The sequence below is a fragment of the Takifugu rubripes genome, chromosome 5, assembly GCF_901000725.2.
Source record: "Takifugu rubripes chromosome 5, fTakRub1.2, whole genome shotgun sequence".
Taxonomy (NCBI): Eukaryota; Metazoa; Chordata; class Actinopteri; order Tetraodontiformes; family Tetraodontidae; genus Takifugu; species Takifugu rubripes.
The window spans coordinates 5,218,205-5,244,495 of record NC_042289.1 but is presented as its reverse complement, the minus strand read 5'-3'; the positions used below and the strand labels follow the sequence as shown (position 1 = coordinate 5,244,495).

Sequence of the window (26,291 nt, the reverse complement as noted above, 5' to 3'; positions counted from 1 at the left end):
AAACGCTAGTAGGCATGCTTAGGACCCTAGAGGGACAGAATGGCTATGAGTTAAGATGTGGATCCCATGTCGACCGGCTATTGGGCAAGATGCCGCCAAGCTACCGCGACGGGTTTGTGGAATACTGTCTGAACCAAGGTATCCTTCGGACAGGTACGGACCAGACCTATACTCTGCCTGATCTGAGCGTCTGGCTTCAGATGAAATCCCAAGCCAAACGCATAGCTGGTAGAGCTGCTTCTCTCTATAACTTTGAAGCACCCAAGCCACCAAAGAAGGACCAACGTCCCTTCAACAAATCGAAGGAGAAATCCACAGCATTCCTCCTCACTGCCAGTGATAATCAAGATCTCAAAGGACGTCCAGCACCCATGAAGTTCTCATCCAAACCAAAACCATACTGCCCTCACTGCGACAATAAGGAGCACTTTCTGAATGCTTGCGCAGAATTCAAGAAACTGAACACAGAGCAGATCGTGAGGTGGATAAGGGACGGACAGCGGTGTTGGAAGTGCGGACGATCTCACAAGCCTGAGGTTTGTACCCTCAAGCGGCCTTGCAATACCTGCAAAGAACAACATCTGACAGTATTACACAACGCAGTCCAGCATACCCAGAAGAGTGTGCTTATGGTGACCGCTCCAACTACAAAGGTGTACTTAGATAGACCAAACAGATCCCCCAAGGTGATGCTGAAGGTTGTGAAAGTCTTACTTCATGCTGGGGACAGAGTGTTGGAGACGTATGCAGTGCTAGACGATGGTTCAGAGCGAAGCATCATATTGCCACAAGCTGTACAACGTCTGAACCTCACCGCGCAGCCTGAAACGCTTACCGTCCGAACTGTTCACCAAGAGGTAGTGCAGCTTCAAGGCGCTTCAGTTACCCTTTACGTTTCCTCACTGCTCAAACCTGAAGAGAGGTATCATATACACCATGCATTCACCTCAGAGAATTTAGGTCTCTCAGAGCATTCCTATCCAGTGAGGTCTCTCCAACAGAAATATAAGCACCTCCGCAACTTACCTTTGCCTCCTGTAGAACATGCTCAACCTCTGCTGCTCATTGGATCTGATCTGCCTCATCTCCTGACACCCATAGAGCCGGTGCGGACAGGTCCACCAGGAGGGCCCATCGCAGTCCATACCCAGCTTGGCTGGTCACTTCAAGGTCCCACCAATATCGACCAAGTTCCCGCCTCCGAGCAGCAGTGCCTATTCACAGTAACAGACTCACCAACCTGTGAACTCTTTAAGAATGTTGAACGTCTATGGCAGATCGATACGCTGCCCTACGCAAGCAAGAAGCAGGTGACCCGATCGAAGCAAGATCAGCAAGCCCTAGCCTTACTCCAGTCATCCACCGTTAGAATCACTGTTGATGGGATACAAAGATATGCTACACCGTTGCTTCGTCGTGTCAACTCCGCCACTCTCCAAGCCCCTATGGAAACTGTGTTGTCTAGTCTTCGTAGCACAGAGAGGAGACTTGCCAAAGACCCACAACGCGCTGAGGCGTACTGTCAAGAGATCAGGGAGCTAGAGAGGATGGGCTACGTAGCAGTGGTGCCACCTGAGGTAGCTACATCAACCCCAGAATCCTGGTATATACCTCACCATATGGTTCGGCACAACAACAAGGACAGGATCGTCTTCAACTGTTCCTTCCGGCACGAAGGGAAGTCTCTGAACGAACTTCTCCTCCCTGGACCTACCCTAGGCCCATCATTGCTTGGAGTCCTCATTCGGTTTCGGCAGTACCCAGTAGCGGTGAGCGGTGACATCAAAGGCATGTTCCACCAGATACGCCTTCTGCCAGCCGACAAACCAGTTCTGCGTTTCATCTGGCGGGATATGAAGAGGACTGAGGAGCCTAAGATCTACGAATGGCAAGTTCTGCCGTTCGGCACTACGTGCAGCCCCTGCTGTGCCATCTACGCCCTGCAACGGCACGTCCAAAATACAAGTGAGTCCAACAGCGACCTCATTGATATTGTTGAGCAGTCATTCTACGTGGATAACTGTCTCCACAGCACCCACTCAAAGGAGGAAGCTAAGGATATTGTTGATCGCCTGCGCCATCTACTCCACACCGGAGGCTTCGAAATACGCCAGTGGGCTAGTAACGTTCCTGCCGTTATCGAACATCTTCCATCCAACATCAGATCTGAGAGCAGTGAGCTATGGCTTTCCCAATACAGTACGGACTTGCAGGAACCAACTCTTGGGTTACGTTGGGACTGCATCCATGACACGTTGAAGTACAAACATAGACCAGTGGAGAGAACTGAACCTACGTTGAGGAACGTTTACAGGGTACTTGCCTGTCAGTATGACCCACTAGGTTATATTGTACCATTCACCACAAGGGCCAAGATTCTGGTTCAGGATCTTTGGAAGGCACAAATTGGCTGGGATGACCCGATCCAGCCACAGAGCCTCCGTGACAGATGGCTCACTTGGGAGCGTGAGATTCCTGATCTCATCCAGATGGAGATTCCCAGATGTTATGCACCAGTGCCTGCAGACTCATCGACATCTATCAGAGATCTTCACATCTTCTGTGATGCTTCTGAGAGAGCATATGGATCTGTTGCCTATCTACGGACAGAAGATGCTCAGAAGCAAGTGCATGTTTCTTTCGTCCTAGCTCGATCCCGTGTGGCACCAAAGAAGCAACTTTCCATGCCACGGTTAGAGTTGAGTGCTGCACTCACCGGTGCTCAACTAGCCAGCGTCCTTCAGACTGAGCTCACCTTACCCATCAGGACGATCATTCTCTGGTCAGACTCCACTACTGTTCTCCACTGGATCACGTCCGAATCTTGCCAATATAAGGTTTTTGTGGGCACACGTGTGGCAGAAATACAGAGTCTCACGGACGTGAGTAACTGGAGGTATGTGGATACTGCGAACAATCCTGCAGATGATATCACGCGGGGCAAGACCCTGAAGGAGTTATCTCGACCACACCGCTGGCACCAAGGTCCTGCCTTCTTACGTCAGACAGAGGATCACTGGCCGACCAGCCCATCTTCCTATCCAGAGGCAGATGATAGTGAATTGAAGAAATCCTCCTTCTGTGGACATGTGACTGTTGATTCTTGTCCTCAACTCCCCGAGGTCAGCATGTTCTCCACATGGAAGGAACTCATGCAAGCAACAGTGCGGTTCCTACACGGGGCGGCTGATCCAAACTATGACTCGCTCCACGAAGCAGCTGATTACATCAAAGCTGAGAATCTCCTCCTAAAACAGGCGCAGTTGGAGTCATTCCCGGAAGAGGTCAAGGCGCTCATCACCGACCGACCCTTGCCAACCTCCAGTAGATTGGGCTCCCTATCTCCTGAGTATGATAAGGATACAGGGCTCATCAGAGTTGGGGGGAGGTTACGAAGAGCAGAGCAGCTAGAACTAGACACCATCCACCCAGTCTTGCTAGATCCAAAGCATCCCTTGACCAATCTAATCATCCAGGATTTCGATGAGACCCTCCTGCATCCTGGCCCTGAACGAGTGCTGGCAGAGCTACGTCGTCGGTTTTGGATATTGCGGGGCAGGGAAGCTGTCAAGAGGCAGCAGAGTCGCTGCATGCAGTGCCAGGCATGGCGTGCCAATCCTTCTGTCCCTAAGATGGCTGATTTGCCACCTGCTCGTCTGCGCTTATATAAACCACCCTTTTATTCAACCGGAGTAGATTGCTTCGGGCCCTTCACGGTGAAGATCGGACGCCGAACAGAGAAGCGTTGGGGCATTGTCTTCAAGTGCATGACAACCAGATGTGTGCATCTAGATCTCCTGGAAAGTCTCGACACCGATGCTTTTCTGATGTCTTTACGCCGTTTCGTCGCCAGAAGAGGCAAACCCTTTGAACTCCTGTCCGACAACGGCACAAACTTCGTCGGTGGAGCTCGAGAGCTACGCGAAGCTTTTGAGACCATGGCTCCGCACTTAAAGGAACAGCTTGCGAAACAGAAGATCGAGTTCTGTTTCAATCCCCCCAGTGCTCCCCACTTCGGTGGAGCGTGGGAAAGAGAAGTGCGGTCCGTGAAGACAGCTCTCAAGGTAGTTCTTAAGGAACAGACCGTACCGGAGACGGTGCTCCAGACAGTCCTTGTGGAGGTAGAGGGCATCCTGAATGCAAAGCCTCTTGGCTATGTCTCATCTGACCTAGCTGATCCAGACCCTATCACACCTAGCATTCTGCTGATGGGACGCTATGATGCGTCACTTCCTCAGGTCATATATGACTCTAATGACACCCTTGGGAATCGCAGATGGCGGCACAGCCAAGTTCTTGTCGATCGCTTCTGGACCAGATTCATCAGTCACTACCTGCCTAGTCTACAGGAGAGACAGAAGTGGCAGAGAGATGGCAAACATCTTGAACCAAATCAAGTGGTGCTTATTGTGGATCCCCAACTCCCGCGGGCTTTATGGCCTGTCGGGAAGGTGACTGCCACTTACCCTGGAGCTGATGGACGCATCCGAACTGCTGCCATTGAGGTCAAAGATCGGACATACATTCGACCAGTAGCTCGTCTGGTCCAGCTCCCTAAGCTCGAAGACAGAGCTACAGATCCACCTGCCTGAGTGGTCTTTCTACCTTGGATACGACTGTCTATGCAGACAGTCGGGGGCGGCTGTGTTCGAAAGCCCACACTGTTTATATTATTGTATACGGTTAGAGTTTATCTAAGTAGTATGTTTATTCATTGTTATTTAGTTTTCCTTGAAGTTTCATATTTCCGATGCTCTCGGATGCAACACAGATGTCCGACGCTCTTGAACGCACCACTGCCGTCTGTGCAGGCGGTACTTTAATTAGTTAATTGTTCACACCCGATGCAACTGTAGAGAGTGCGTGTCCATTCAGATGCAGCTACGCTGAGATAATTTCACCTTTTCTGCCTAATTTTCTTCATTCGCCTGTGCTCCTGTGGTTTATTGCTGTGTGTGAATGCCATAAGGTAAGGAGTTGGCAGTGCATAGTTGTACTTATTTAGTTGTGTATAAGCTAACTTTATGTTAATGTGTGTTCAAGCTAATAATAATATCTAAATGTCTTGTGTTAGGTGATTTGTTGTGGGATAAATGGGAATTGAATTGTACTGCTTCATTTGCGGTGTTGCTCATTTGATTGTGTTTGTGTATTTGATGTGTGCTTGCTGTGTTGATGGATATTCGTTGCGTTGTTGTTGCAGACCACAGCAGAATAAATCATAATCCACAACCTGGACATCTGTATTCGTGTTCTTTAATTTGGACACCAACATCCCACATCTTGCCGCTCTAAACCAGTTAAATTCCTGGAGACCCCAACCTCTCCTTTTTAGTCAAATTAAAAACCTTGACCACAGTTGAGCTGTGGGCTTGAGCATTTTGTTATAATGAAAATCGAAATCAAAAACAGAAAATGAGGCAGTTTCCTGTGGTTTAGTGTGGATTGGTGCCATTTATCCTGGTTTCCATCAGGGAACGTTTCTAGAACGCTACTTTTTTCTCTTTTGCTAGTTTCTTGATAAGATGATAATAACAATAAGCAAATGAATATAAGTGTCATGTGAATGAGGCACGTTGAAACATTCCGAAATGATTGTTTTCATTATGTTTCATTATCATTAAAGAAAGTTATTTTCACAATGACACATTTCTTAAGAAAGATAAGAGTTCTGTGATGGTTAATTTCACTGTCCATTCAGTCGGCTGGAGCGCATTTGACTGTCACCTAGCAACAGGAGCCACTAAGATAAAAGGCTAGGCTAGGCATTTTTAGGCTAGGTTAGGAGCTCTCGGGTGTTATTATCTCGGCTGGATATGCCACCAAATAAGTTACAAGGCAGGACAGAAGTGGTCTGGAACTACAACACTACTACTACAACACTCTGAAGGAGTGGCTGATCACTACTGTAAATGTCAGCTTCACTCAACTGTGACGTCAGACAGCTATAAAACCGTTATCTACTAAGTCGTCTGTACCTGGTTAGAAAGTCTTGAATCTAAAAAAAGCTCAAATGCAGCAATGAAAGCCTCTGATTAAGAGCATTTAACGATATGAAAAAAGCTGTTTTTCTTTTTTTAAAAGCTGCTATCATTATACACAGTTTGCAACAATCCCAAGATCCTATAAAACTTGCTTCTATATAAAGATGATAAATAAGCCCCGCCCCCTCAGTGTAAAGCTCCAATGCCTCTGAATGACTGCAGGCAGGGAACTGGAAGGGTGTCAAGGATTGCGAAATCATCCTGCATGTTTATTTTATTTCTCTTTTAGATCAGTTTTTTTTTTCAAGGATTATTATTTGGAACAAGAGTCCTTGAAAAACATGTCAGCGCGCAGCACGGGGCCTTCAGTTAGGCAAGGGCATAAAACTCTGTAGATGAATCCCAGCCAATCATAATGGTGCTGCAGGAGAAGACAGGAGCATAGACAAGGTGAGGTTCTTTCATTCCCTCTCCTGCTAGTCCTCGCTTGTGGACGGTGAAGCTAACAGGCTATGATTCCCTAAAATATTGGTCAGTTTCCCAGAAAAGTTACTGGTCTAAATTTCTTGCTAATGTTGCACCACCAACACATTTCTGAACAAATCTCTGGTCTTTGGTTCTGAGGCTAACTTTTCCCCAATTTCCGAATAATTGAAAACAGTCATCTGCATAAAAGTCAGATTTCATTAGACGTTTAACAGCCCTGAAATTCCATTGCAGCATTTAAAACTCCTGCCTATCGCTCTGCATATCAATCAGGGCCTCGGCAGGTCAGTTTTCATTTCAGAAGCACCCACAGTTCGTTGTAATTCTTGGCCGCTGCATCGGTGCGAATATGCCGTCAGTCGGGGTTCCAGCTCATTATAGAGGGAATCGTTTAAAAGTCTGACGTCGGTGATCCGTGCCAAACATCTGAAAGGGAGAATCAAATCGCTCTGACAGAATCTCGGCGATTCACAAGGTCCTCGGTTGGTTTCCACCGCTGATACTGAAGCAGCAGATTTAAAAATGAAAAAAGAATATCTCTCTTTAACCTGTTACAGATACTGGTTCACGTTGGATTCCTGACCGAAGAGTCTGGGGACGTCTTCAGTCCCAAGGTGCTGAAGGGGGGCCCTCTAGGAGAGATGGTGCAGTGGGCTGATATCCTGACGGCCCTTCACGTGCTGGGACACAACCTGAAGATCTCGGTCTCTCTGAAGGAGCTGCACGGGTGAGTTGGATCTCTTTTTTTCCCCTGGACAATCGTCTCAGCTGTATCGGCGGCGCTGAGCAGAAAATGCTCCACAATTGGGCTTTAGCGCCTCGCTGTTTTCGCCCGCCATTGGCCGCGCTGAGATAAGCTATCTGTGCTTCCTGCGGAGAGCCGCTCCAGCCCAACGGCTCGGCGGCATCTCCCGAATCTGTGCAGCTCGCTCCTGCCGCAGCTCGCCGACTCGGAGCGATAACGTGTGCGTGTTGCTTGTCATCAGGAGCTTAGGGCCTTGTGAGCCTGTGGAGACGCACACACACACACACACACACAGATTCTCAGTTGTTTATCTGCAAATATCAACTATCGATTGTCATCCTGCACCTTTTTCCATCTGAACCGCTCTGCCTTTGTGCGGTCGGCTCGAGAAAATGACCGCGAGGTCTGTCGATGGTCTTCCGCCGGTGGGTGGTGCGAAGACGGAGCAGCCGGGGCCAAGCAATAACGCGCACGCCATCGAGCGCTGCAGGACTCCGCCGCCGCAGGGAGGATGTAGGTGCATCGACGATTTGGAGCCCTTTGAACTTGAAATTTTCGACCACAGAGAGAAGCCGCTTTAATGGCAAAAGGCCGGCGGGGGGAGAAAGGTGGTTGTGCTGGGAGCGCCCCCGCTGGTCGATCTATCATTTACCCTCTAATTGGTGTCGTGGTGCATTGAGCGGTGGCCCCTGTCCTTTTGAGAATATTATCACAGGTGTTTTAAAGAGAGGCCCTCTCACGAAAACAGCAGTGGAGGTTGCGGCAGCTGAATAAAGGTGTGTGTGTGCGTGTGTGTGTGTGTGGGTGTGTGCGGGGGGGGAGGCTAAAGCATTGGGAGATAGTTGAGAATTTACTGGTATATGATGCCCATTAATCTGAGCGTGCGATGGCATTCCATTAGCACTGATATTGCACTCTATTCATGAGGACATAAAAAGTTCTGCCTCAGAAAATAAAATGGGGGGGGGGGGGCTGAAGAATAACTGAGCCGTCTTTGCCTGGAAAGTACATCCAGGTGTCCGTGTCCCAGTCATATTTATGGGCCGCTTAAAAGAGATGCTTCGAGGCAGATGCTCAGCATCTAGTATAAATACACATTTCTGTGCGCGTTAATGGCTGGGAGGGGAAAAACGCCCAAATTTCTCTAAATCCCTCACTCCTGCTCTCCTACGCACTATTAAACTGACAGATCGTTATGTGGGTTGTGCTCCTGCAGGTTCCCTCAGGCGTGGATCTGTTTACATTTCTTGCTCCCTTGCTTTTCCACTCTGGCTGTAAATAAGGGGCTTAACATCCCTGGATGTCCTGCTGCTTCTGATATCTCCAACCTTGTTTTTTATTCTTCCGTCTCCAGCAGTTTGATTAGCCAAATCCTGGTTCCAGTGGGAGGCGGGCTGTTGCTTTCCAGCCTTTAATTGCCTCTAATTGTCAACTTTCACGCTCGCTGGTGTTTTCTTTGGGCCGTCGTGTTTCTCGCCGTCTTGCTTCGTCGCATCGGTTCTGCTCGCATGTTTTCCCCTGTTGCGTGTCTTCGCTGACATGCAACAGCAGGATTTGGACAGACCCGTGTTGGGAGTCACCATCCTCAGGAAGGGAAAGGGCATTCGCTGCACGAGCTCACGCTCGGAATGCAGAATTTTACACTTCATTGTGCCTTTTCTTTACACTTAATGGCCAAAATCATATAATATGGGGAATTTTAGGAGCAAATGCTGTATCGATCTAGAATTGAGAAATGTTTAAAGATCAATAAATAGGATGCAATCATAAATACATGCTGACCTCGTTGTGACTGATGCTTTCAAACATTCCTTTTAATAACATCTCAACCTCAGTCCTTTTAGGACTGATTTGTGCCGATTTGACATTTTTACTGAACATAAAATAACATATTTTAAGGCTGTTGAATCAAAAAGTCTTCAATGGAAAAATCTGGAAAAACAAGTTTAACAAGGATGTGAGAAATCAGGGCTGCGCGGACATGAATATAAGAACTAGAGCATGAATCGTGATGGTGTAGGTGGGTGCAGACAGGAGACACACACACACACACACACACACACACACACAGAAATCCAGTGGGAGGTGGATGAAGGCAGGTCTGTGCATTGCTCCTTTCTATACACTCCAGCATGTCTTGGCTGCATCTTTTCTTAATATAGCTGCTGCTACCAGTTTGTCCACCACATAGAGGAGTCGTCCGCGTCGAGCTTTGAGGCAGCGCCGTCAGGTCTAGTTCGGGTTTCATTGTTTTCCACCAGACTGAAAAAGCCTTTTAGGACCAGTTTCGTGTGTCGATTGCATAAAAAAGTGTCCTCTTTTGATTAAAATGCGCCCAAGCCCCCGTAAATGTGACAGCTTTCCTCCACTTTTTATTCAATCAACACCAGCAGGGGCTACATGTAGAACCCCAGACCCCCCATCCCCCCAAACAGTTCCTGCTGTTCAGCCAGCAGTTAGACAAGCTGAGAGCCAGAGATGCAGGAGGAGAGGAGGGCGATACGCAGGAGCTGATGTCTGCTCTCACTGCTTCGGCTCTACAGATGCCCCCTGGAATAAAAACAGTTTGTAATTATTGGGGCTGTTCCAAACTCTCAGCATTAATCTTAAGTATCGGAGTTAAAGAGGTTAGCAGCTCAGCAGAGGAGATGAGACTCGTTGTTTCTATTCCCCTTTAATTATTTTACTGTGTTTTACAGTTTTATTGCCTTTGATTCTTTGTGTGCCCCGTTATTAAAGGCTGCCACTATCCATCTTTTTACCCCTCTTGTCTGTGTTTTTCTTCCCTACTGTGCATCATCGCCCAGCGCCTCATCGCTGGTTGGGCCTGTTTGTGTTGTTTGGAGTGGGGAGTGACGTTTTGTCGCGTCATTTCTCCCGGCGACCCCACCTGTAGGGAAGCCAGCTGTCACATCTGCTCAGGGGATCTCCCGTCATCTCCTCCCCCAGTGACACGGGTAATTAGCCGCCGTCTCCACACCTGTGGAGGCGCCTGTCAGAGAGCAAACCAGGGATAACGATCCGTCCTCACGCTCCATCTCTTTCTGTTTGAGACACTCTTCGCTTTTTCCTGTAATTTGACGTACGCCGTGCCGATGGCCTCAAACATGTCTCTGCAGGGGTATTAAGCCCCCCCGCTTCACCACTGTGACAGGCTTTGTCCTGCTGCCCACCTGATGCCTCTTTGTGTTGATGCCGTGAGCCTCGACAGCAGAGCTAATCAGCATTGCGGTGACTGATGGATGGTGGCATTTGATGATCAATTTGTTACTGATTGCACAGTAGATAGATTGTTTTTAGCGGAGAGTGCTTCGAAATGCCTTTTGCGCAGTTATTTGGTTTAAAAGGGCAAACCAGGATGTTATGTGGTGATGTTATGTAGCCTAGCATGCTACAGGTCCTTCTTCTCCCTGCCATCATCATTCACCACACAGCGTCCCCTCCCTTCAAGCCTCAGTACATCCTCCACCCAGGCATCAGTCTGTTGTTTGCAGTCTATTTCTTAAACCTTCACCTCTCCTTTGTAGTGCTGATACAAACCAGCCACATTTAAATGCATTTAAAGCCTCATTTCCATAATGAGTCCAGACATTGTGATTTGTCCTGAAGGACACATTGCAACTTTTAAGTATCTTTGCTATCTTTTAATGTGTTCCTGAAGCCTGCTTATGGGGCTGGAAGGAGCATAATTCCCTGTTTTTTCCTCACATTTAAAAGAAAATGTCAGGGTGGTTCTGTTACAGCGTCTGGAAGACAGTTAAATAACGGTGTCAGGTTTTTGCTGCAGACACGGCAGTTATCGTTGGTTTTGTTCTTTTTGAAATGTGCTGATAATAACAGAAGGTTGGAAAAGAAAAAAGAACCCCAACCTAATAATAATGCCAGCGCTCCCACCGTAGGTGGTGCCTGTTCCAGCCTGGGCGCTACCGTTTCCACCCTCTCAGCTCGTTTGTGCGCTTTAATCCCTTTACTCATACCCTTAAAGTGTGCGGCGATTTGCATATATCCAATTAAACCCCTGAACAGCAGCAGCTTCAGAGGACCAGCGCAGGAGCGCAGTCACGTACCGACGTGCACTCGGCACTGTAATGCATCCGCCCTCACTCCAGCGCACGCTGGCGTTAAGGGAGGAGTTTACACTTTAATGTAAACTTGAGCCATCCACACAAACAAACATCCATCTGTCTGTCTGTCTGTCTGCCTGTCTGTCTGTCTATCTATCTGCCTGTCTGTCTATCTATCTGTCTGTCTGTCTGTCTATCTATCTGTCTGTCTGTCTGTCTGCCTGTCTGCCTGTCTATCTATCTATCTATTTGCCTTTTTTATCTTCATGCCTCTGTAACTTTGTCTTTCTCTCCTTGGCCCATTTCCATCTCATCCGACGTTCACCTGACTGCATACTTCACAATAAAGAAAACAGGAGCTTCAGCGAGGTGTGCTCCAGGCTGTTTTGTGCGTAGCCTGTGCAGAGTGTGCAGTTTGCGTGCGCGTGTGACTGCATCTTAAAGCTGACAAGCTCTTCCTCATTATCCCATCCGCTGTAGGGGAACTGGAAGCCATTTCTGTTTCCACAAGGCTGCACCGCTGACTAAATATGTTCAGTCTAAGGAAAGATCGATCGGCTCTTGTTCTGCAGGTGTGTGTGTGTGTGTGTGTGTGTGTGGTTTAGATTGTGCAGAATGTGTGTCTGAGGCAGGTAGTGACAGAAAGATGGAGTGTGTGGTCATGGTTCTTTTATGACTGCTGGAAAGGATTTCAGAATGTAGTTACTGTGACGCTAAAAAGACTTAAATCTTCTGTTTTTCCCACATTGACTGGAAATTAGAGTAAATTTCTCAAACCTTGATTCAATTTTCAACTTAAGTGACATACTGCGGGAAAATTGGTTGAATTCTTACAGATCCTACTTGGCGTTTCTCGGGCAAAATCACATTTACGTGTGCTAACCCTTAACCTTTGTTTTTCTATCTTTGTGAGGACTTTCATAGGCTTAATGCATTCCCCATCCCTTTACATTAAGCCCAACCACCCCCTTACCTTGACCCGATTCTACATAGAATTCGAATCTCAACCCTAAAACCTTCTTAACCCTCAGTCTGCCCTTTGAAGTCGTGAGGACCAGCCAAAGTGTCTTCACTTCCCAAAAATGTCGAATTAGGATTTTCCTACTGAGTATGTAGCAAGTACAAGATCACACACATTGAAGTAGCACTAGAAGCTCTTTGGATCTTATAAAATTTAACATCTTATGAGAGAAACAGAAACAGACACACTTGAAGGTTTCTCCCAAAATCAGCACAAGGGGCTTCATTTCAAATCTCAAAACCTTGCAAGTGAAATGGACCGCTGTGGCACTCTTTATGAAATAGCACAGTTAGCGTAGCCCCCTGAAAAATCCAGATTGGTCATTAATAAAGCAACCAGCCGTCTATTTGCATCTTTCATGAAAGTGTTTGATTCCAGTGTATAGCACGCCTCAGATAATAAGCTTTCTATTATTGCAACACATGCATAAACTGGGTCACTCCCTGGTGAGACGGAGCGACCGCGTCAAATTCTGAGTTATTTGAAAGGAGCCGCCACGTTTCCCAGCACTGTCGTTCTTCCTGCCTTCTGCCTCTTTTCCCCGAGTCAACTCCAGTCCCGTTTTCATTGAAATCGAGGCAGAACCGCAGAAGTCACCGGATTATCTAAATGGATTTTCAGCTTGTGTTTTTTGCTGTACTCGTGGTCAATGAAGGCTCTCCATTCGAGCCTGAATTAGCAAATTAGCAGCACTCCACTTACAGACACGTCCGTGACCTGAAGCTGCGTAAGGAATATATATGTATAATCTAGTCTCCAGCAGTTGCGCAGTTCTGGCTCAAATCAGAACCGATAATCCAGTCCCAGTGCGTCCGAAAAAGACACGGCTGATTCAAGCTGGCGGTGCAGACGTAGCCTGAGAGGGTGCGAGTGCAGCTTAGAGGGTCCACGTCACGTTGAGTAACCTTAACCCTCTCGCTGATCAGCACCTCTCACCCTCCTGCAGGTTTTTGGGGGTCCCCCCAGGACGAGGGAGCTGTCCTCTGACGGGCTCTCTGCCCTTTGACCTCATCTACACGGACTACCACGGCCTGCAGCAGATGAAGCAGCACATGGGCCTGTCGCTGAGGAAATACAAGTGAGTCCTGTTTTTTAAATCCAGACATGCCCCCTCGGCTTTTCTTGCCCACATCGAGCGGTTGTGCCTTGAACCCCCTTTGAGTCACCAGTAGCCTTTCTGATGAAACGCTCCACTATTGGCTTATTGGCTGGCTTCAGTCACAGGCCTGTAGATTTACCCCGCATCAGCAAAATTCTCCCCTTGGAGGGGGATCCAATTTGGCCTCTTTTCCACAGCGATCAATCAGGTATTTTCTCCACGCCACACAGAGGAGGGCTGTCTGCCTGGAATGATTGATTTAGCTCATGCGCATTTATGCACCATAATAAAAAGCTGCTGTATTTATAAATGATGAAATAATGCGATGCAGCATCCTCTGGCTCTTTTCTGGGTTTTATTTATTTATTTATTTTTACTAGTTTCTAATGTTGTTTTTTTACCCCTCTGGGTCCTGGAGTCATGGGAACAAATCCAGAAAGTCAACAGCATAAACAGATTTGACTGTCACTCTGGGAGTTGAGGGCATATCCACAATAAAAGGGGGAAAGAACAACCTTTATTTTTCATTCGATTCTCTGTGTGAAGGAGCCGGATGGTGATGCATTCATTAACCAGCGCGATAAATCTTTCCCGTTCCGTTGCATTGTAAATTATCCTAAACGAGGCCCTGGCAGAGAGCTGGACCGGCTCGGAGTCCAAGGTCAGCGGATTGACCGGCTCTCCTCGGCTTCCTTTTCCAGCGATGCACCAATACTTTAATCACCGCTACAGCCCTGGCAGCAATTAACAATGCAGGTTGCAGCTTTAAAAAACTGCACCAATTGATTTTAAAATTCCCAGTGTGGATAAATATGCACTGCTGATAAAGTGCTGACCCAACGGCTCTGAAGCGAGCGCGGGTGTGCTGGTGCTGTGAGCCAAGGCCACGATCGACAAGGGATTCAGAAGCGTGTTCCTATTTTGATGTAGAAATAAAGCTCAGTGAATGAACACTGTGATTCAAATGGTCATTCCTCCATTCGTCCCGCCGTCCGTCCGTCCATCCATCCATATATTTGTGGGAGGGAGCCAGAGTACTGGAGAGAACCCACTCAGACATAGGGAGAACACACAGAAAAGCCTCTGGACCCCTGCGGGGATTTGAACCATCACCTTTGAGGCGATGCGGCACCAGCCTGCCGTCCCACGTTTGTAACATGCTCTACAAAACGTTCGTATGTGTACATCCTATTTCCAAAGGGGTTTTGTATGTGTTACAGTTATGCTGACACACAGACACACACACACGCAGGCACACACACTCACGCATGCACACGCTCTTACTCAGCTGAGAGAATTATTTTCTCTCTCTCGGTCTCTTAGATTTCAGAGACCGTCTTTGTTCTTATTTTAGCTCAGCCTATTTATGTCGTCCCAGGTGCCACATCCGCGTGATTGACACCTTCGGCACAGAGCCCGCCTACAACCACGAGGAGTACGCCACCCTGCACGGCTACAGGACCAACTGGGGCTACTGGAACCTGCACGGCCAGCAGTACATGACCATGTTCCGTATGTGATCTCACCATTTTCTACAAAATACAATCACACTGTATATAACAGTCATTTCATCACGGCTTGAGCTGCGCCTAATGCGAACACCTTTTCAGCTCAGATTTGAGATTTTCAGATAAAAATACATTATTTCCTCCCTCCCTAATGTGTCCCCCCCCCCCCCCCAAGCTGCTCGCCTGTTCTCATTCACGGTGTTTTTTTGTGACGCAAGAGCCGTTTCCCATTGTCCGAAAGCTCTTACAGCAAAGCCGTTGAGAAGGGGAGTTGCTTTTCTGCTTAGCACTGAAGCTAACAGGTGTGACCCAACGCAGAACAGGAAAAAAGCTTATTTAGCTGCATTTGAATGTATCAATGTTTATCAGAATTGCCTATTGAACGATGCACGTGGGGATGATTCTGCTCTGCTGGTTGGAGATCGGCAGCATCTCCATGAATGACCTTTTCCCGCCACTGTCTCTGGCAGCGCACACTCCCGATAACTCTTTCATGGGTTTCGTTGCGGAGGAGTTGAACGAGACGGAGCGCCTCGCCATCCAGCGGAACAAACTAAACAATATGGCCGTCGTGTACGGGAAGGAAGCCAGCATGTGGAAGGTCAGTTTCCGCGACGGTTTATTTCAAGCGTTTCATTTAAAAACATTTCGAATAAACTGGTCGTGTGACGTCGTGGACAAAAGCGGACGGGCAGATTCCGACGGCAGCCCCGAAGGACACGTGAATGAGTCACGGTAACGATTCCCGCGCCGCTCAGGCTGGTTGGCGTGGGAATAAAGCGGGAAGAGGGTTGAAACGCACGGAGGCTTGACAGACTTCACAGTGTAAACTGTAGAAAAACCCATCAGACGCTCTTCAAACGGGGCCTCTCCTCCAGGAATCTGGTCTGAAGTGTGAAGCTCCAGTGGAACGAGTGGGGTTTTTTTCTGTTTGGAGTACATTTTCTCCTGGAGATCCTCGCGCGGTTCCTCGCTCGTTTGTTTCTTTTGAAGCGCGCTCCCTCGAGGTGTTGTCGGCCGGGCCGGCGCCAGCGCTGGATCCCTCCTTTATAGTGCGAGAGCTCCGTCAGAGTGTTGTGTTGTGAAAGTGTTTGAGTCCCTCCAGATGATGCATGAAGCTTGGAGGGTGACTGGAGGCTTTAGGGTCTTGAAAAGCTCCTCTGAGAGAATCTTTCCTTGTTCTCACCTTGTATCTGTTCTCTGTTTATCATCCCTCAATGGCGGACCCACACAGCTGCACGTAAGTAGTTCTAAACCCTTTTTCTTGCCTTCAGTTTGTTCTCAACCCCATTTCTGTTACGTGGATTCGAGCCCATACCTCATAATGAAATCATTTTCGTTCTATAATATTGCAAAGAGCTTCATTTAAACGCAGTGGAAAAAACAAATTAATGAAGTTGAGAAGGTTTTTAATTAACTGGGGCAATAATCCAAACGTGTTTCATTATCGGAGGAGATTTTAGCGGCTTTACTGCGAGAGGGTGATTTTTATCTCTCAAAGTGATTTAAATGCCTCAAGATCAGGAATAATACTCGTAATTTACGATGGCTGGAGGATATGAATAAAAATGAATTCGCTGGAAATATGGGATGTGACATTTTCAAAGTTGACTGAAGTCTCCCGAAGAAGTTCACAATCATCACCACTCGCCACGATGACGGCGCCAGGGCGAACGTGCCCCCGAAACCTGTCTTTTCTTGAATTTCTGAGCTGATCTACTCCTTCTTTTGCTTTCCCCTCCAGCGTTTAGCTGTCACTACGTGAGCATTTGTAATGGTTCCTGCTAGAAAAGGGCAGCATTTCCTAGCTCCAACCTGCGAGCACTTTCAGAACAAATCACCCTCGTACTACCTGCCCTCTCTCGCTGAACAGGGGAAGGCGACCTTCCTGACCACTCTGCATCGCTACATGGAGATCCACGGGACCGTATACTTCGAGACGCAGCGCCCGCCCGAAGTGCCCGCTTTTGTCAAGAACCACGGCCTGCTAGCGCAGGCCGAGCTGCAGCAGCTGCTCCGGAGGGCCAAGGTGGGAGGCATGAGCGCGACCTTCGGGGGTTCAGTGATGAAGATTACCTTTATGATAATAATTACAAGTTATTTATCCACTTGCTTGAATCAAGTGGCTCAAACTCAAGTTTTCCTGCTTTATATTTGTTTTCCTTTGTCCAGCTGTTTATTGGATTCGGCTTCCCCTATGAAGGCCCCGCCCCTTTAGAGGCCATCGCCAATGGCTGCATCTTCCTGCAGCCCAAGTTCAACCCCCCTCACAGCTCGCTGAATCACGAGTTCTTCAGGGGGAAGCCCACCTCCAGAAAGGTAATCGCCCCACATCCACTCACATCAGACGCGGCGTCGTTCATCCGAGTGATCGCGATCCTCTCTGGTCCCTCAGGTGTCCTCCCAACACCCGTACGCAGAGCAGCACGTCGGCAGGCCGCACGTCTACACGGTGGACTTCAACAACTCAGAGGAGTTTGACGCGGCGATCCGGGAGATCATGAGGATCGACGTGAGTTTCTGTTGTTGTCCTTCAACACAAGGACCGCCCCACATCCTGGTCCTTCAGGGTCAGTGACGGTGACAGTAATTTGCTCTGAACCGCTTCAAGCGCCTGGACCGTCATCTTCAATAAAGCTGTTAATCATGTCATCTGCCAGCACAGCAAAGGGCGCCGGCGGCTCCCTTTCTGCGCCCTTAATTGCCTGAAATATTAAGAGGCTTAGTTAATACACACATGTGAATACACACCTGGGTTTATGTGGCGTTTCCTCAATGGTCGGCGCCACAGGCGGCGAGCATGTGTCTACAGCTGACTGTGTTAATCAATCACGCTGTGCTCAAACTGTCCCAGCGAGCACACAGCCGTGCGTGCCGCTGCGTGCCGGGTGGGCCAACGAGACGTGCTTTCCTGCTGGTGAAGGCAGAAAGGAGGACCATTCAAGGTTCTGATGAATGGTGGAAAGTGGATTTGGGGGTGCTTCATTCAGAACTCCAGAATCTGCCAAGTGACGACTGAGCTGTTATTGGCATAGAGCTCTGGATATATACAGTATATATATATATATATATATGTATGTATGCATATATATATGTATATATATATATTGAAGAGCTTAGATTTAGGTCAGTGTGACCTGATGAAATGCCTGACAAGAAAAGGTTTTTCTCTCATTTCAGTGATGCTTTGGCTGGACCTTCAAAGTTTCCCCGTTGGCGACATTTTGTGTGTTACGAGCTGTGGCAGGAAAATGTGGCTGTAATCGCCGTGAATCACAGCCGTCACGAGCCATCAGGAGTGTGTTTGCAGCGCTGAAAACTAAAGGGAAAAAGCTCCACTTTGTCAAGTTCGGGTCCTCGTGGGGCGACAGAAGCGGGACCGTGTGTGTCTGTCTCCACATCTTTTTTGATGTGAAATCAGACGAAGAGCAAAACCTTTTATATGAAAAAGCCACTTTTTCAGGCTAAAACACTTGCACAATGCTATTTGTTAATAGTTAATGTCTAAATACATAAAACTATATTTCTAAACTATGTATCATCACATCTAACTAGGTATTGCCTCCAGAATGGGTTTACTAGCATTTTTCTTACTTTTAATCCTGCAATAAGATTAAGACCTAGAAGACTGTAACAGCAGCTGCACAACAGAGACACTATACAAATTTCTTGCCTTGAGAGTTTTGAAGAAATGATGAAAGTATTAGCTGCAGGTCTTCCAGCATAGCTCACTTACCCCGGCTGCACACTTATTTTCAGGACTGTGAAGCTATGAACAGCAATCAGCCTTCTATAAACCCGTTTTATTTGATTCCTGTATCGTTGTGAACTCAAAAGCCCGCTGATTGCACTGACCTGTGGACCTCTGGTCAGTTAGCGTTTGCGGAGCTCCAGCTTGGCTCCCCTGGAGGTCGAGCAGTGCTCTTCAGTTGGCCCGATATTGACTCGTCATTATGACGCTCCGTCGATTGCAATGCGGCTGCTCCGTGGACAGACATTGGAGGGCAGAGCACAGTTCCAATTGGAAAAGGTTTGTTTGCAGTGCGTCTGACCATAATTGCAGTAGAATGTCACAAAGAGCTCTGTAAACACAGCACTTACTGGCCGCGGGTCAGCAGAGCGTGCAGCCGGGCAGCTGTTGGAGCAGCTATGAAATATCTGCAACATCTGCCACATCCTGCACACCAGCCGAGCGGTCTGGGCAGCGTTCTGGACCTGAGCGGGGGAGCGAGCGCGCGCGGAGCTCCTTTCATTCCATCCATGATGGCAGAAGGCGACCACGCTCGCTCGGACCTCCGTGGCCGAGCCCCAGCGTTAGTGTTAATCGCCTGTATCCCCAAGTCGTTTCGCAGAAACGTTTTCCCGCCCCTGCGCTCTCCTCGTCCTCGGTGAAACCTTTATTCTTTTCTCTCCCGCCTCGGATTCTATTATATAAAGATGCCCAAAAGGCAAATTGCATAGCTGAATAGCTGATGATGTGCTAGATGCATTTCATTAAACTCGGAAGAAATAAAGTAATAAGAGAGCGCTAAAAGAAACACAACACCGCGAGGAACCATTTATCACTTTAAAAGCCCCAGTGCTTAGAAAAGCTCGATAACAAACAATGAAATCTGAGTTTAGGGACTGAGAATGTGTCGCGTCCAGATATAAAACTACAGCGTCTTTCTCACGGGGGGGTTCGGCGGGCTGTCGCCGTCAGCTGTGACTGAATTTAAATGTATCGTGTTGTGGTAAAAAGCGAGTGAGTGAGTGAGTGAGCGACAGGGCTGAACGGGGGTGATAACCTGCCCCCCGAGAACCCCTGAGCCTCTGCCACCCCCCTCCCCCACCCCCACCCCCCTGGTGTATGAAGTCATTGATTTTCTCATACACCTGCCGAAATGATATAAGCCTCTCCCAAATTACGCTAATGACTCTGTTAGCCTTGATGAACTAATAAATTTTCAGGTCCCATAAAAGTGATGCTTTTACTGTGGACACGTGCGTATTTACCCTCCCCTCCCCTCCCCCGTTTGTCCATCTGTCCGTCCAGGTGGAGCCGTACCTGCCCTACGAGTACACGTGCGAGGGGATGCTGGAAAGACTCCACGCCTACATTCAAAATCAGGTGGGTGGTAATAAGGTGATGAGGTTATTGTGAGGGTTCATATGTTGCCTAGCAACATCAAATGACCCTAGAATCACAAGATGAAACGTTTGGCTTTGCGTCGGACGTGGCGACACCCCGTTGCACAAGCAAACACCAACAATGCCCCCAAAGGTCCGACGGCTGCCAAGTCTCTCCAGTTTTGTTGTTTGTTTTGAAATTGGCACCGGAATTTGAAATTTATTGCTCGTTCTGCAGGAACGATAAATTATATCTGACAAATGGTCCAAAGAAACTCAAATGAGTTTTCCTGTTGACAACTGTAGTGGAGACGAGGAGCAGCATCGACCTAGAGCTAATATAAATATGCTGCTTCCGGGTGAATGACGGTCAGTTTAATTTTCAGACAGCAGGTTATTAAATACATTGCACTCTGACCCTTTAATGGCTTTTAATGCTCTACTGGGACCGGACATTGTAAACCAAAAGCTTTGTAGTATCTCAGCATCTTTTCAGAGCTGATTACAGGAATTATTTTAGCATTTTTATTTCTCTTCAATTGATTTCAAAGGTGGATATCAAAGGTGGTGAATAACCATTAATCTGGCCAATGAAAGAAAGCCGTTATTAAACTTTTTTCCCAGCAACCTTTCCAGGGGTTTTTCCATTGCTTGGCCGCGGTATTTATTCCCGTTTTTCTCTGCCAGGGGCAGCTATTAAATTCTTAGCAGGGACCAGCTGGAAGCATAATGGACTATCACCGTGACTAATTTTTCTCAATGATGGTTCCGGGGGAACGGGAACCAATGAGAAAAATAATGGTCATGTATAAACATGGACTTCAGGCGCGGCTATCTCACAATCAATCAGGAGACAAGCTGCTGTTGCTGCGGCAGCTGTGCAGCCAAAAATAGCAACTAATAATGATGTCGGCACATTTTCGCGACGAAAGCATCAATTTTTCTGTTTCAGGTGTTGCTGCAGCCGTCAGGTGTGATTTGTGATTGTTGACAAAACGTGATATAAAAAAAAATAAAGGAAAACTTTTTAGCATTGCTCAAACAGAGTGTGTGCGCACACACACACACACACACGTTTGTTTTGCAGTCAGTCAAATATCACCGTTTTGGCTCATTTTGTCCTTTGCACCACGCAGGACTTTTGCTCTCCTGAAGCTCCCTTTCCTCCAGTAAATTCCTCCGGGACCTGGAGTCCCTCTGGTCCCTTCGTCCCCCAGCCGAACTCCAGCGTCCTCGCCTGGGCCTCCAACGCCAGCGACTTCCCATCGTGGCCGCCGCTCAGCGCGCTGCGCCTGGTGGCCTCGCTGGAGGGCCAGTCGTGCGTGGAGGCGTGCCAGAACGCGGAGCTGTTCTGCGAGCCCGCCTTGTTCCGCTTCATCAACATCAGAGAGGCCTTCAACGCGTACGGCCTGACCTCGAGTGAAACGTTTGATGATGCCGCACATTTTGTTGGATGATCCAGTAGCGTTTGATAGACCTGGAGACTCTTTTGGCGTGTCGTGCGTCGGAACTCTAACGGACATTCTTCTTCTTTGCCTCCAGGCTGGACTTCCCGTGTGAAGGTCTGGACTCCGAGATGAACCACCTTCTCCCGGCCTTCTCGGCAGAGCAAGCTGAGTGCGGCCTTCAGCAGGACCCGCTGCTGTTCAGCTGCGCCGGCTCCAGCATCAAATACCGGCGCCTTTGTCCCTGCAGGGACTATCGGAACGGCCAGGTGGCGCTGTGCAGGGACTGCTTATGACCAGCAGGGGGCCGGCGGTTGGAGACGAGCTCCCTCGGGTGCCGCGGTGTACCTGAAGACAGCTGCTGAAAGGTCTGAACAGCGACCCTGTTCCCTTACCTCCGATCAAGATCTGGCTGCCAAAGTGGGCGAGATTGTCAAACCTCTCAGGGACGTGCATGATCGTGCTCTAAAACAGGCACGTTTGAAGCCCGTGTACCCGTTTACATGTTTGCGTCAGGACTGCTTTACTCTACCGGATGCTGAAGAAACATGATTTAAAGGAAAAACGGTAAAAAGTGACAGATGCTCGAATTTCACAAGTGTGTTGACTTTGTGTTGCGTTGATCTGTACAGTCACATCTAGTTTGATATTTGTACTAGATGCACCAGAGCCATTTGTTGAGGTGTGCAGTGCTATTTTCCATGTTCTGTAATGATATATTTATACATATGTGTTGTTTAATAAAGAAAGTGATCCAATCAGTGCTGCAGTCATTGACTTTCTCACCTCCGGCAGGCAAAAGGTCTCCACCGTTGTCTTGAAGTGAAGTAAAAAAAACAAGAAATGTTTGAAAAATAGCTTTCTTGCCGGTTTTATAAGAACTGTTTCAGCCTCTCAGAAGGCAGCCTGAGTGTTTTATAATCTTCGTGTCAAAGCAGGCATCACTGTGAGAGTAACACAGACAGATATCAGCCTTCTGCTCAGGGATTAGCCGCAGAATGACTCCACTTGTTCTCAGATCAAAATCACAATATTGAATTCACTCTGCAAGGGCTGGCAGCCGTTCCCCCCTGCCAGACCCGGCTTTCTGCTGGGTCAGGAACAGAGCCAACAAGCTGGGTTGAGACACTCCAATAAGTCTACCAGCCCACCTAACTCATTGATTGAGTGTGTTTTTCTCCTGCGGGCAAGGTTCCCAAACCAGGCTACAAGAGGACAGACCTTCAATAAAAGCTCAATAAACGTCGATATGAAAGCGTGACAGTTTCCTGGGACAGCAGTAGCGGTTCTTGAGGTCCAGGTTCTTGCTGAAGGACAGGTCAACACGCCGAGCCTTTATGGAGCGGCCACATCAGCCCCTCAGCCACAACACTTCAGAGCTATTGTGCTCAATATCTTTAGCCGCTTCTCATTAGATCCCCGATTACACAGCCCTGTTTTAGTCACCTTTGACCTCTCAAAGTTCAAAGGCAATAGCCGATCCTGGACCATAGATGCCGCTGCGGTAACCGGTTGCACGTATCATGTGAGGCTTAAACCAGCAACCTTCGTGCCACCTGAGCCACACATGTCCTGTATGATGCCCCACAGGGCCGAGGGAGATGCTGCCGCTGCGCTCCAGTCGGAGTCCCCCCAGGAGGATAAGAGGATTTTAATGAGACAGTTGCAACTTGGCAGGTTTTTTTTTTTTTTTTTAATGGAATGATGAATCTGGTGTTGGTTTGACCGATCATGTGGACCCTTTCACAATATGGCCCCCCTCCCCATCCATTTATTATACCTGGACTGATATTCAGCTGCCACCTGATCCACAGAACCCAAAGACAAAAGCCTTTTATGTGCGTGTCTAGGGATAAATTAGACTATAAAGATAAAAAGAAAGCCCTTTTGTGCTATTTTTCTCTCTTTTTAAACTCAACTCCTCTTTCCTTTCAACTGTATCATTACAGTTTTCGAACCTGTACCGATCCGTCCCGCCGATGAGCTGCCCGTGGGGTACGATGGCGTGCAAACAGAGGACTGGTGCAGGCAGATGGTGGTTGGGCCGGAGCGTGGAAGCTGAGCTCGCAGGCATGCGTAGGCACTGGCAGTCCAGGCGTGAGCCAACACACATTAGCTCTGGAGCCAAACACAACAGCCCAACGGTAACATGTGGAACAAAGCAGCGAGCTGCCGGCGAGTCATCACCATGGTTACAAGGAGAACAGGATTTCTGGTGCTGAAACTGAAGAGAGGGCAGGTGGAAGACACCGTGGAAGAGCTGGAGCCTCGGCTCTCTTGGACCTCCTGCCCTTCATATTTGTCTTGCTATGCCGCCTGAGCACATAAGCTATTAGGAATATAAAGATTTACAGGTTATAGCGGGTTATTTAGCTACCAGCTGGCTCCTCACCAGGCGGATTATATTAAGTTTCATGATATTCTTTCTGCAGCTGTGTGGGTTCGACTCAGGCGCTCCATTTTTCTGAATCACCATTACTGTCATTGTTTCATACATAAATGTCTCGATGTGTAAAAATTCTAACTGTCTGCGTCAGCCTCAACCTGCGCCAGGCACTAAGAGCAGCGATCACACAGGATTCTAAACTCACAAAAAACAAAGTAAAAACATCTCGTCACAGGAAGAAACTTTTCAAGGGTAAAGAGGATGAGATCAGTAGTCTGACAGCCTGGAGGGGTGAAAAACTAAAGCTGCTCTGCAGTCTGGTCTGCTGGTGCAACAGTAGATACATCTGTTATCTTTTTTCCAGACGGGTGAGCAGGCTGTGGTTGGGTTCGCTCACACTTTGGGCCCAGTGCAGCATCTCGCCAAACAGCTCTGATATCAGGAGGATGATGTGAACCGGCTAAAGCCGCGGGTGGCTTTTGATCACACCCCCTCAGAGATGTTCTCTCCGAACCCCGCTGGCATGTGATGAAGAACGCGTCCTGTTTGCAGAAGGAGCCCCTCCTTACACTTTTCTAATGTTGCGATGAAGCACCAAGGCACTCCTAATAATAAGCCCCTTCAGTCCCCGGAGCTTTGTACATTCACACAGGTGCACGGTGCTATAACAGACCGAATCGTCCTGTTACTGCCATTTTAAGGGTTATAATTAGCATTAGTCTTCACAGCTACTTTTTTTTAACACCTGAAAATAAGAAAAGATTCGTCAGGACACCGCTCCACGTGTGCTCTGCTCCTTCTGTTTCGCTGTCTGTCTGGATTTACAGGATCAGCTGCGCCTCCTCCTCCTCCTCCTCACCTCTGCACCTTATTCTTCCAGGGGAAGAATAAAAATATCTCCGTGCCCCCCCCGTTTCGCATGTTTCGCTCTGTCCTTTGACCCCCCCTGGATCCAGCGTCCTCATTCATCTTGGCTTACAGATCTCCACCTTGACATCTCCCCGTCGTCCCGTCTTCATTATGACCAATTAACCACGCTTTACATGAATACGGTACATTTGAGACTCCTCCGTTGTTGCCTTGCGGCTGTTTGGCAGCGAAGCAAACGTGCGTGTGTGTTCTGAGAAGTGCGTGTCACCGTGGAGCTCGTTGCGTGCACGAGTTTGTGGCGCACAAAACCCATTTCAGCACAATAATAATGTGCGTCTGAAAAAACGAGCCTAATGGAGCGTGAATGTTTTCGCTGCTGAACACGAGAGAGTCATTTGTGGAATCGCTTATTTAGAGCGTTTTTTCATGGTATTACAGGAGCCTTGATAAAATAGCTGTTTTTATTTTTATTTTTTGCTGCAGCCACAGAGCCGTAGTTCCAATAAAGCAACATAAATCAGCCACATCTCCGAGGCGGCTGCAACAGAATATCACCTGTCAGACACCTATGCTGTCTTTCCCCCCCCACTCTTTCCCCCCGCTGTCTCCGCACCACACATAAACACAATTAATTCCAGTTGTCTTGTCTAATTACGTGGATTAATTGCACGGTTTTAAAAAGTTATTCTCTTCACTCGAGACAGCGACGGAACCCGGCGTCGCCTGCAGGAAGGAGCGCTGCGTGTCTCTGTTGTACCTGCACAACGGCTCCCGGGGCTTCGGGGCTCGGGGTTTTGCCTCCTTTTTTGCCCTTTTTTTGCAGGGATGAATGCGAACGCAGCGCCGGGAGTGATGGATGGCTCACCGTTCACGGGGCTCTGCGGCTGAACGATAAGACCCTCCTGTCAGCCTCCGTGCAGCCTTGCCTCACAGCTGCAGGAGGCGTGCACGGAGGCAGCAAAGGGACTCTTTTGACTCACGCTGGTCAGGCCATCAGAGGGAAATCAGGACTCCGAAGCCACTTGATAGCTAACTTTGGTATGGCTGCTTAGATGTGCGCGATACACGTTCGTGCACGTCCATCTAACAGTGCTGTTCTTGGGGCGGGGGGGGGGGGGGGGGGGGGGGGGGGGGGCGCTTTTGGCGTGCAGAGCCCCGTAACGGCGACCCAATGGGAGCCACAGTTGGTACCCAGCATGTGAGGGGTGCACAGAGACGGGTTGGCACCAGTCATCCGCCCTGCAGACCCGACTGTCGCGTGCAGTGATGGAGGTGGACAGGACAGACTGGATGAAGATGGTTAACGCTTCCCTGAGCTTCCCGAGCTGTCTGAGGGAGCACATCTGGGCTGAGCCATTGTGACAAGAGCAGCTTAAGGAACTCGGACAAATGACAGACAGTTCTGTTAGGCTGCTTTTCCTGGTCGAGTAGGACGTGTGAAATCAAACCAATTATGCCCCAGAATGTAGAAGAAACATTTTGCTTTAGATGACAGTAAACATCATTACCATTTTGCTTTAGATGACAGTAAACATCATCACCATTTTGCTTTAGATGACAGTAAACACGCCGGG

At 48.4% G+C, this 26,291-nt stretch overlaps 2 protein-coding genes across 4 annotated transcripts in view; both read left to right on the top strand.

Annotated features, from left to right (window-relative positions):
- LOC101072839 (alpha-1,6-mannosylglycoprotein 6-beta-N-acetylglucosaminyltransferase B) overlaps positions 1–22,215 on the top strand; it is a 43,944-nt gene extending 21,729 nt beyond the window's left edge. Inside the window, exons 8-18 of one of the 2 annotated variants that reach the window (XM_029836556.1) lie at positions 7,028–7,197; positions 13,247–13,378; positions 14,778–14,911; positions 15,378–15,508; positions 16,142–16,147; positions 16,781–16,936; positions 17,080–17,226; positions 17,303–17,419; positions 19,943–20,017; positions 21,153–21,418; positions 21,559–22,215. In XM_029836556.1, coding sequence (XP_029692416.1) covers positions 7,028–7,197; positions 13,247–13,378; positions 14,778–14,911; positions 15,378–15,508; positions 16,142–16,147; positions 16,781–16,936; positions 17,080–17,226; positions 17,303–17,419; positions 19,943–20,017; positions 21,153–21,418; positions 21,559–21,757 — 1,533 coding nt within the window. In that variant the 3' untranslated portion in view covers positions 21,758–22,215. The remainder of the gene's footprint in view (positions 1–7,027; positions 7,198–13,246; positions 13,379–14,777; positions 14,912–15,377; positions 15,509–16,141; positions 16,148–16,780; positions 16,937–17,079; positions 17,227–17,302; positions 17,420–19,942; positions 20,018–21,152; positions 21,419–21,558) is intronic. The other variant, XM_011603835.2, reaches the window with a different exon arrangement.
- On the top strand, positions 673–5,319 carry LOC115249924 (uncharacterized). Of its 2 annotated transcripts, none has more exons than XM_029836554.1 (2): positions 673–4,969; positions 5,204–5,319. In XM_029836554.1, the coding sequence occupies exon 1, from the start codon at positions 690–692 to the stop codon at positions 4,590–4,592; it is 3,903 nt and encodes a 1,300-aa protein (XP_029692414.1). In that variant the 5' UTR covers positions 673–689; the 3' UTR covers positions 4,593–4,969; positions 5,204–5,319. The 2 variants fall into 2 exon arrangements, with proteins under 2 accessions (XP_029692414.1, XP_029692415.1); XM_029836555.1 differs by having other exon boundaries at positions 673–3,818; positions 4,122–5,238.
- Positions 22,216–26,291: the final 4,076 nt, after the last annotated feature.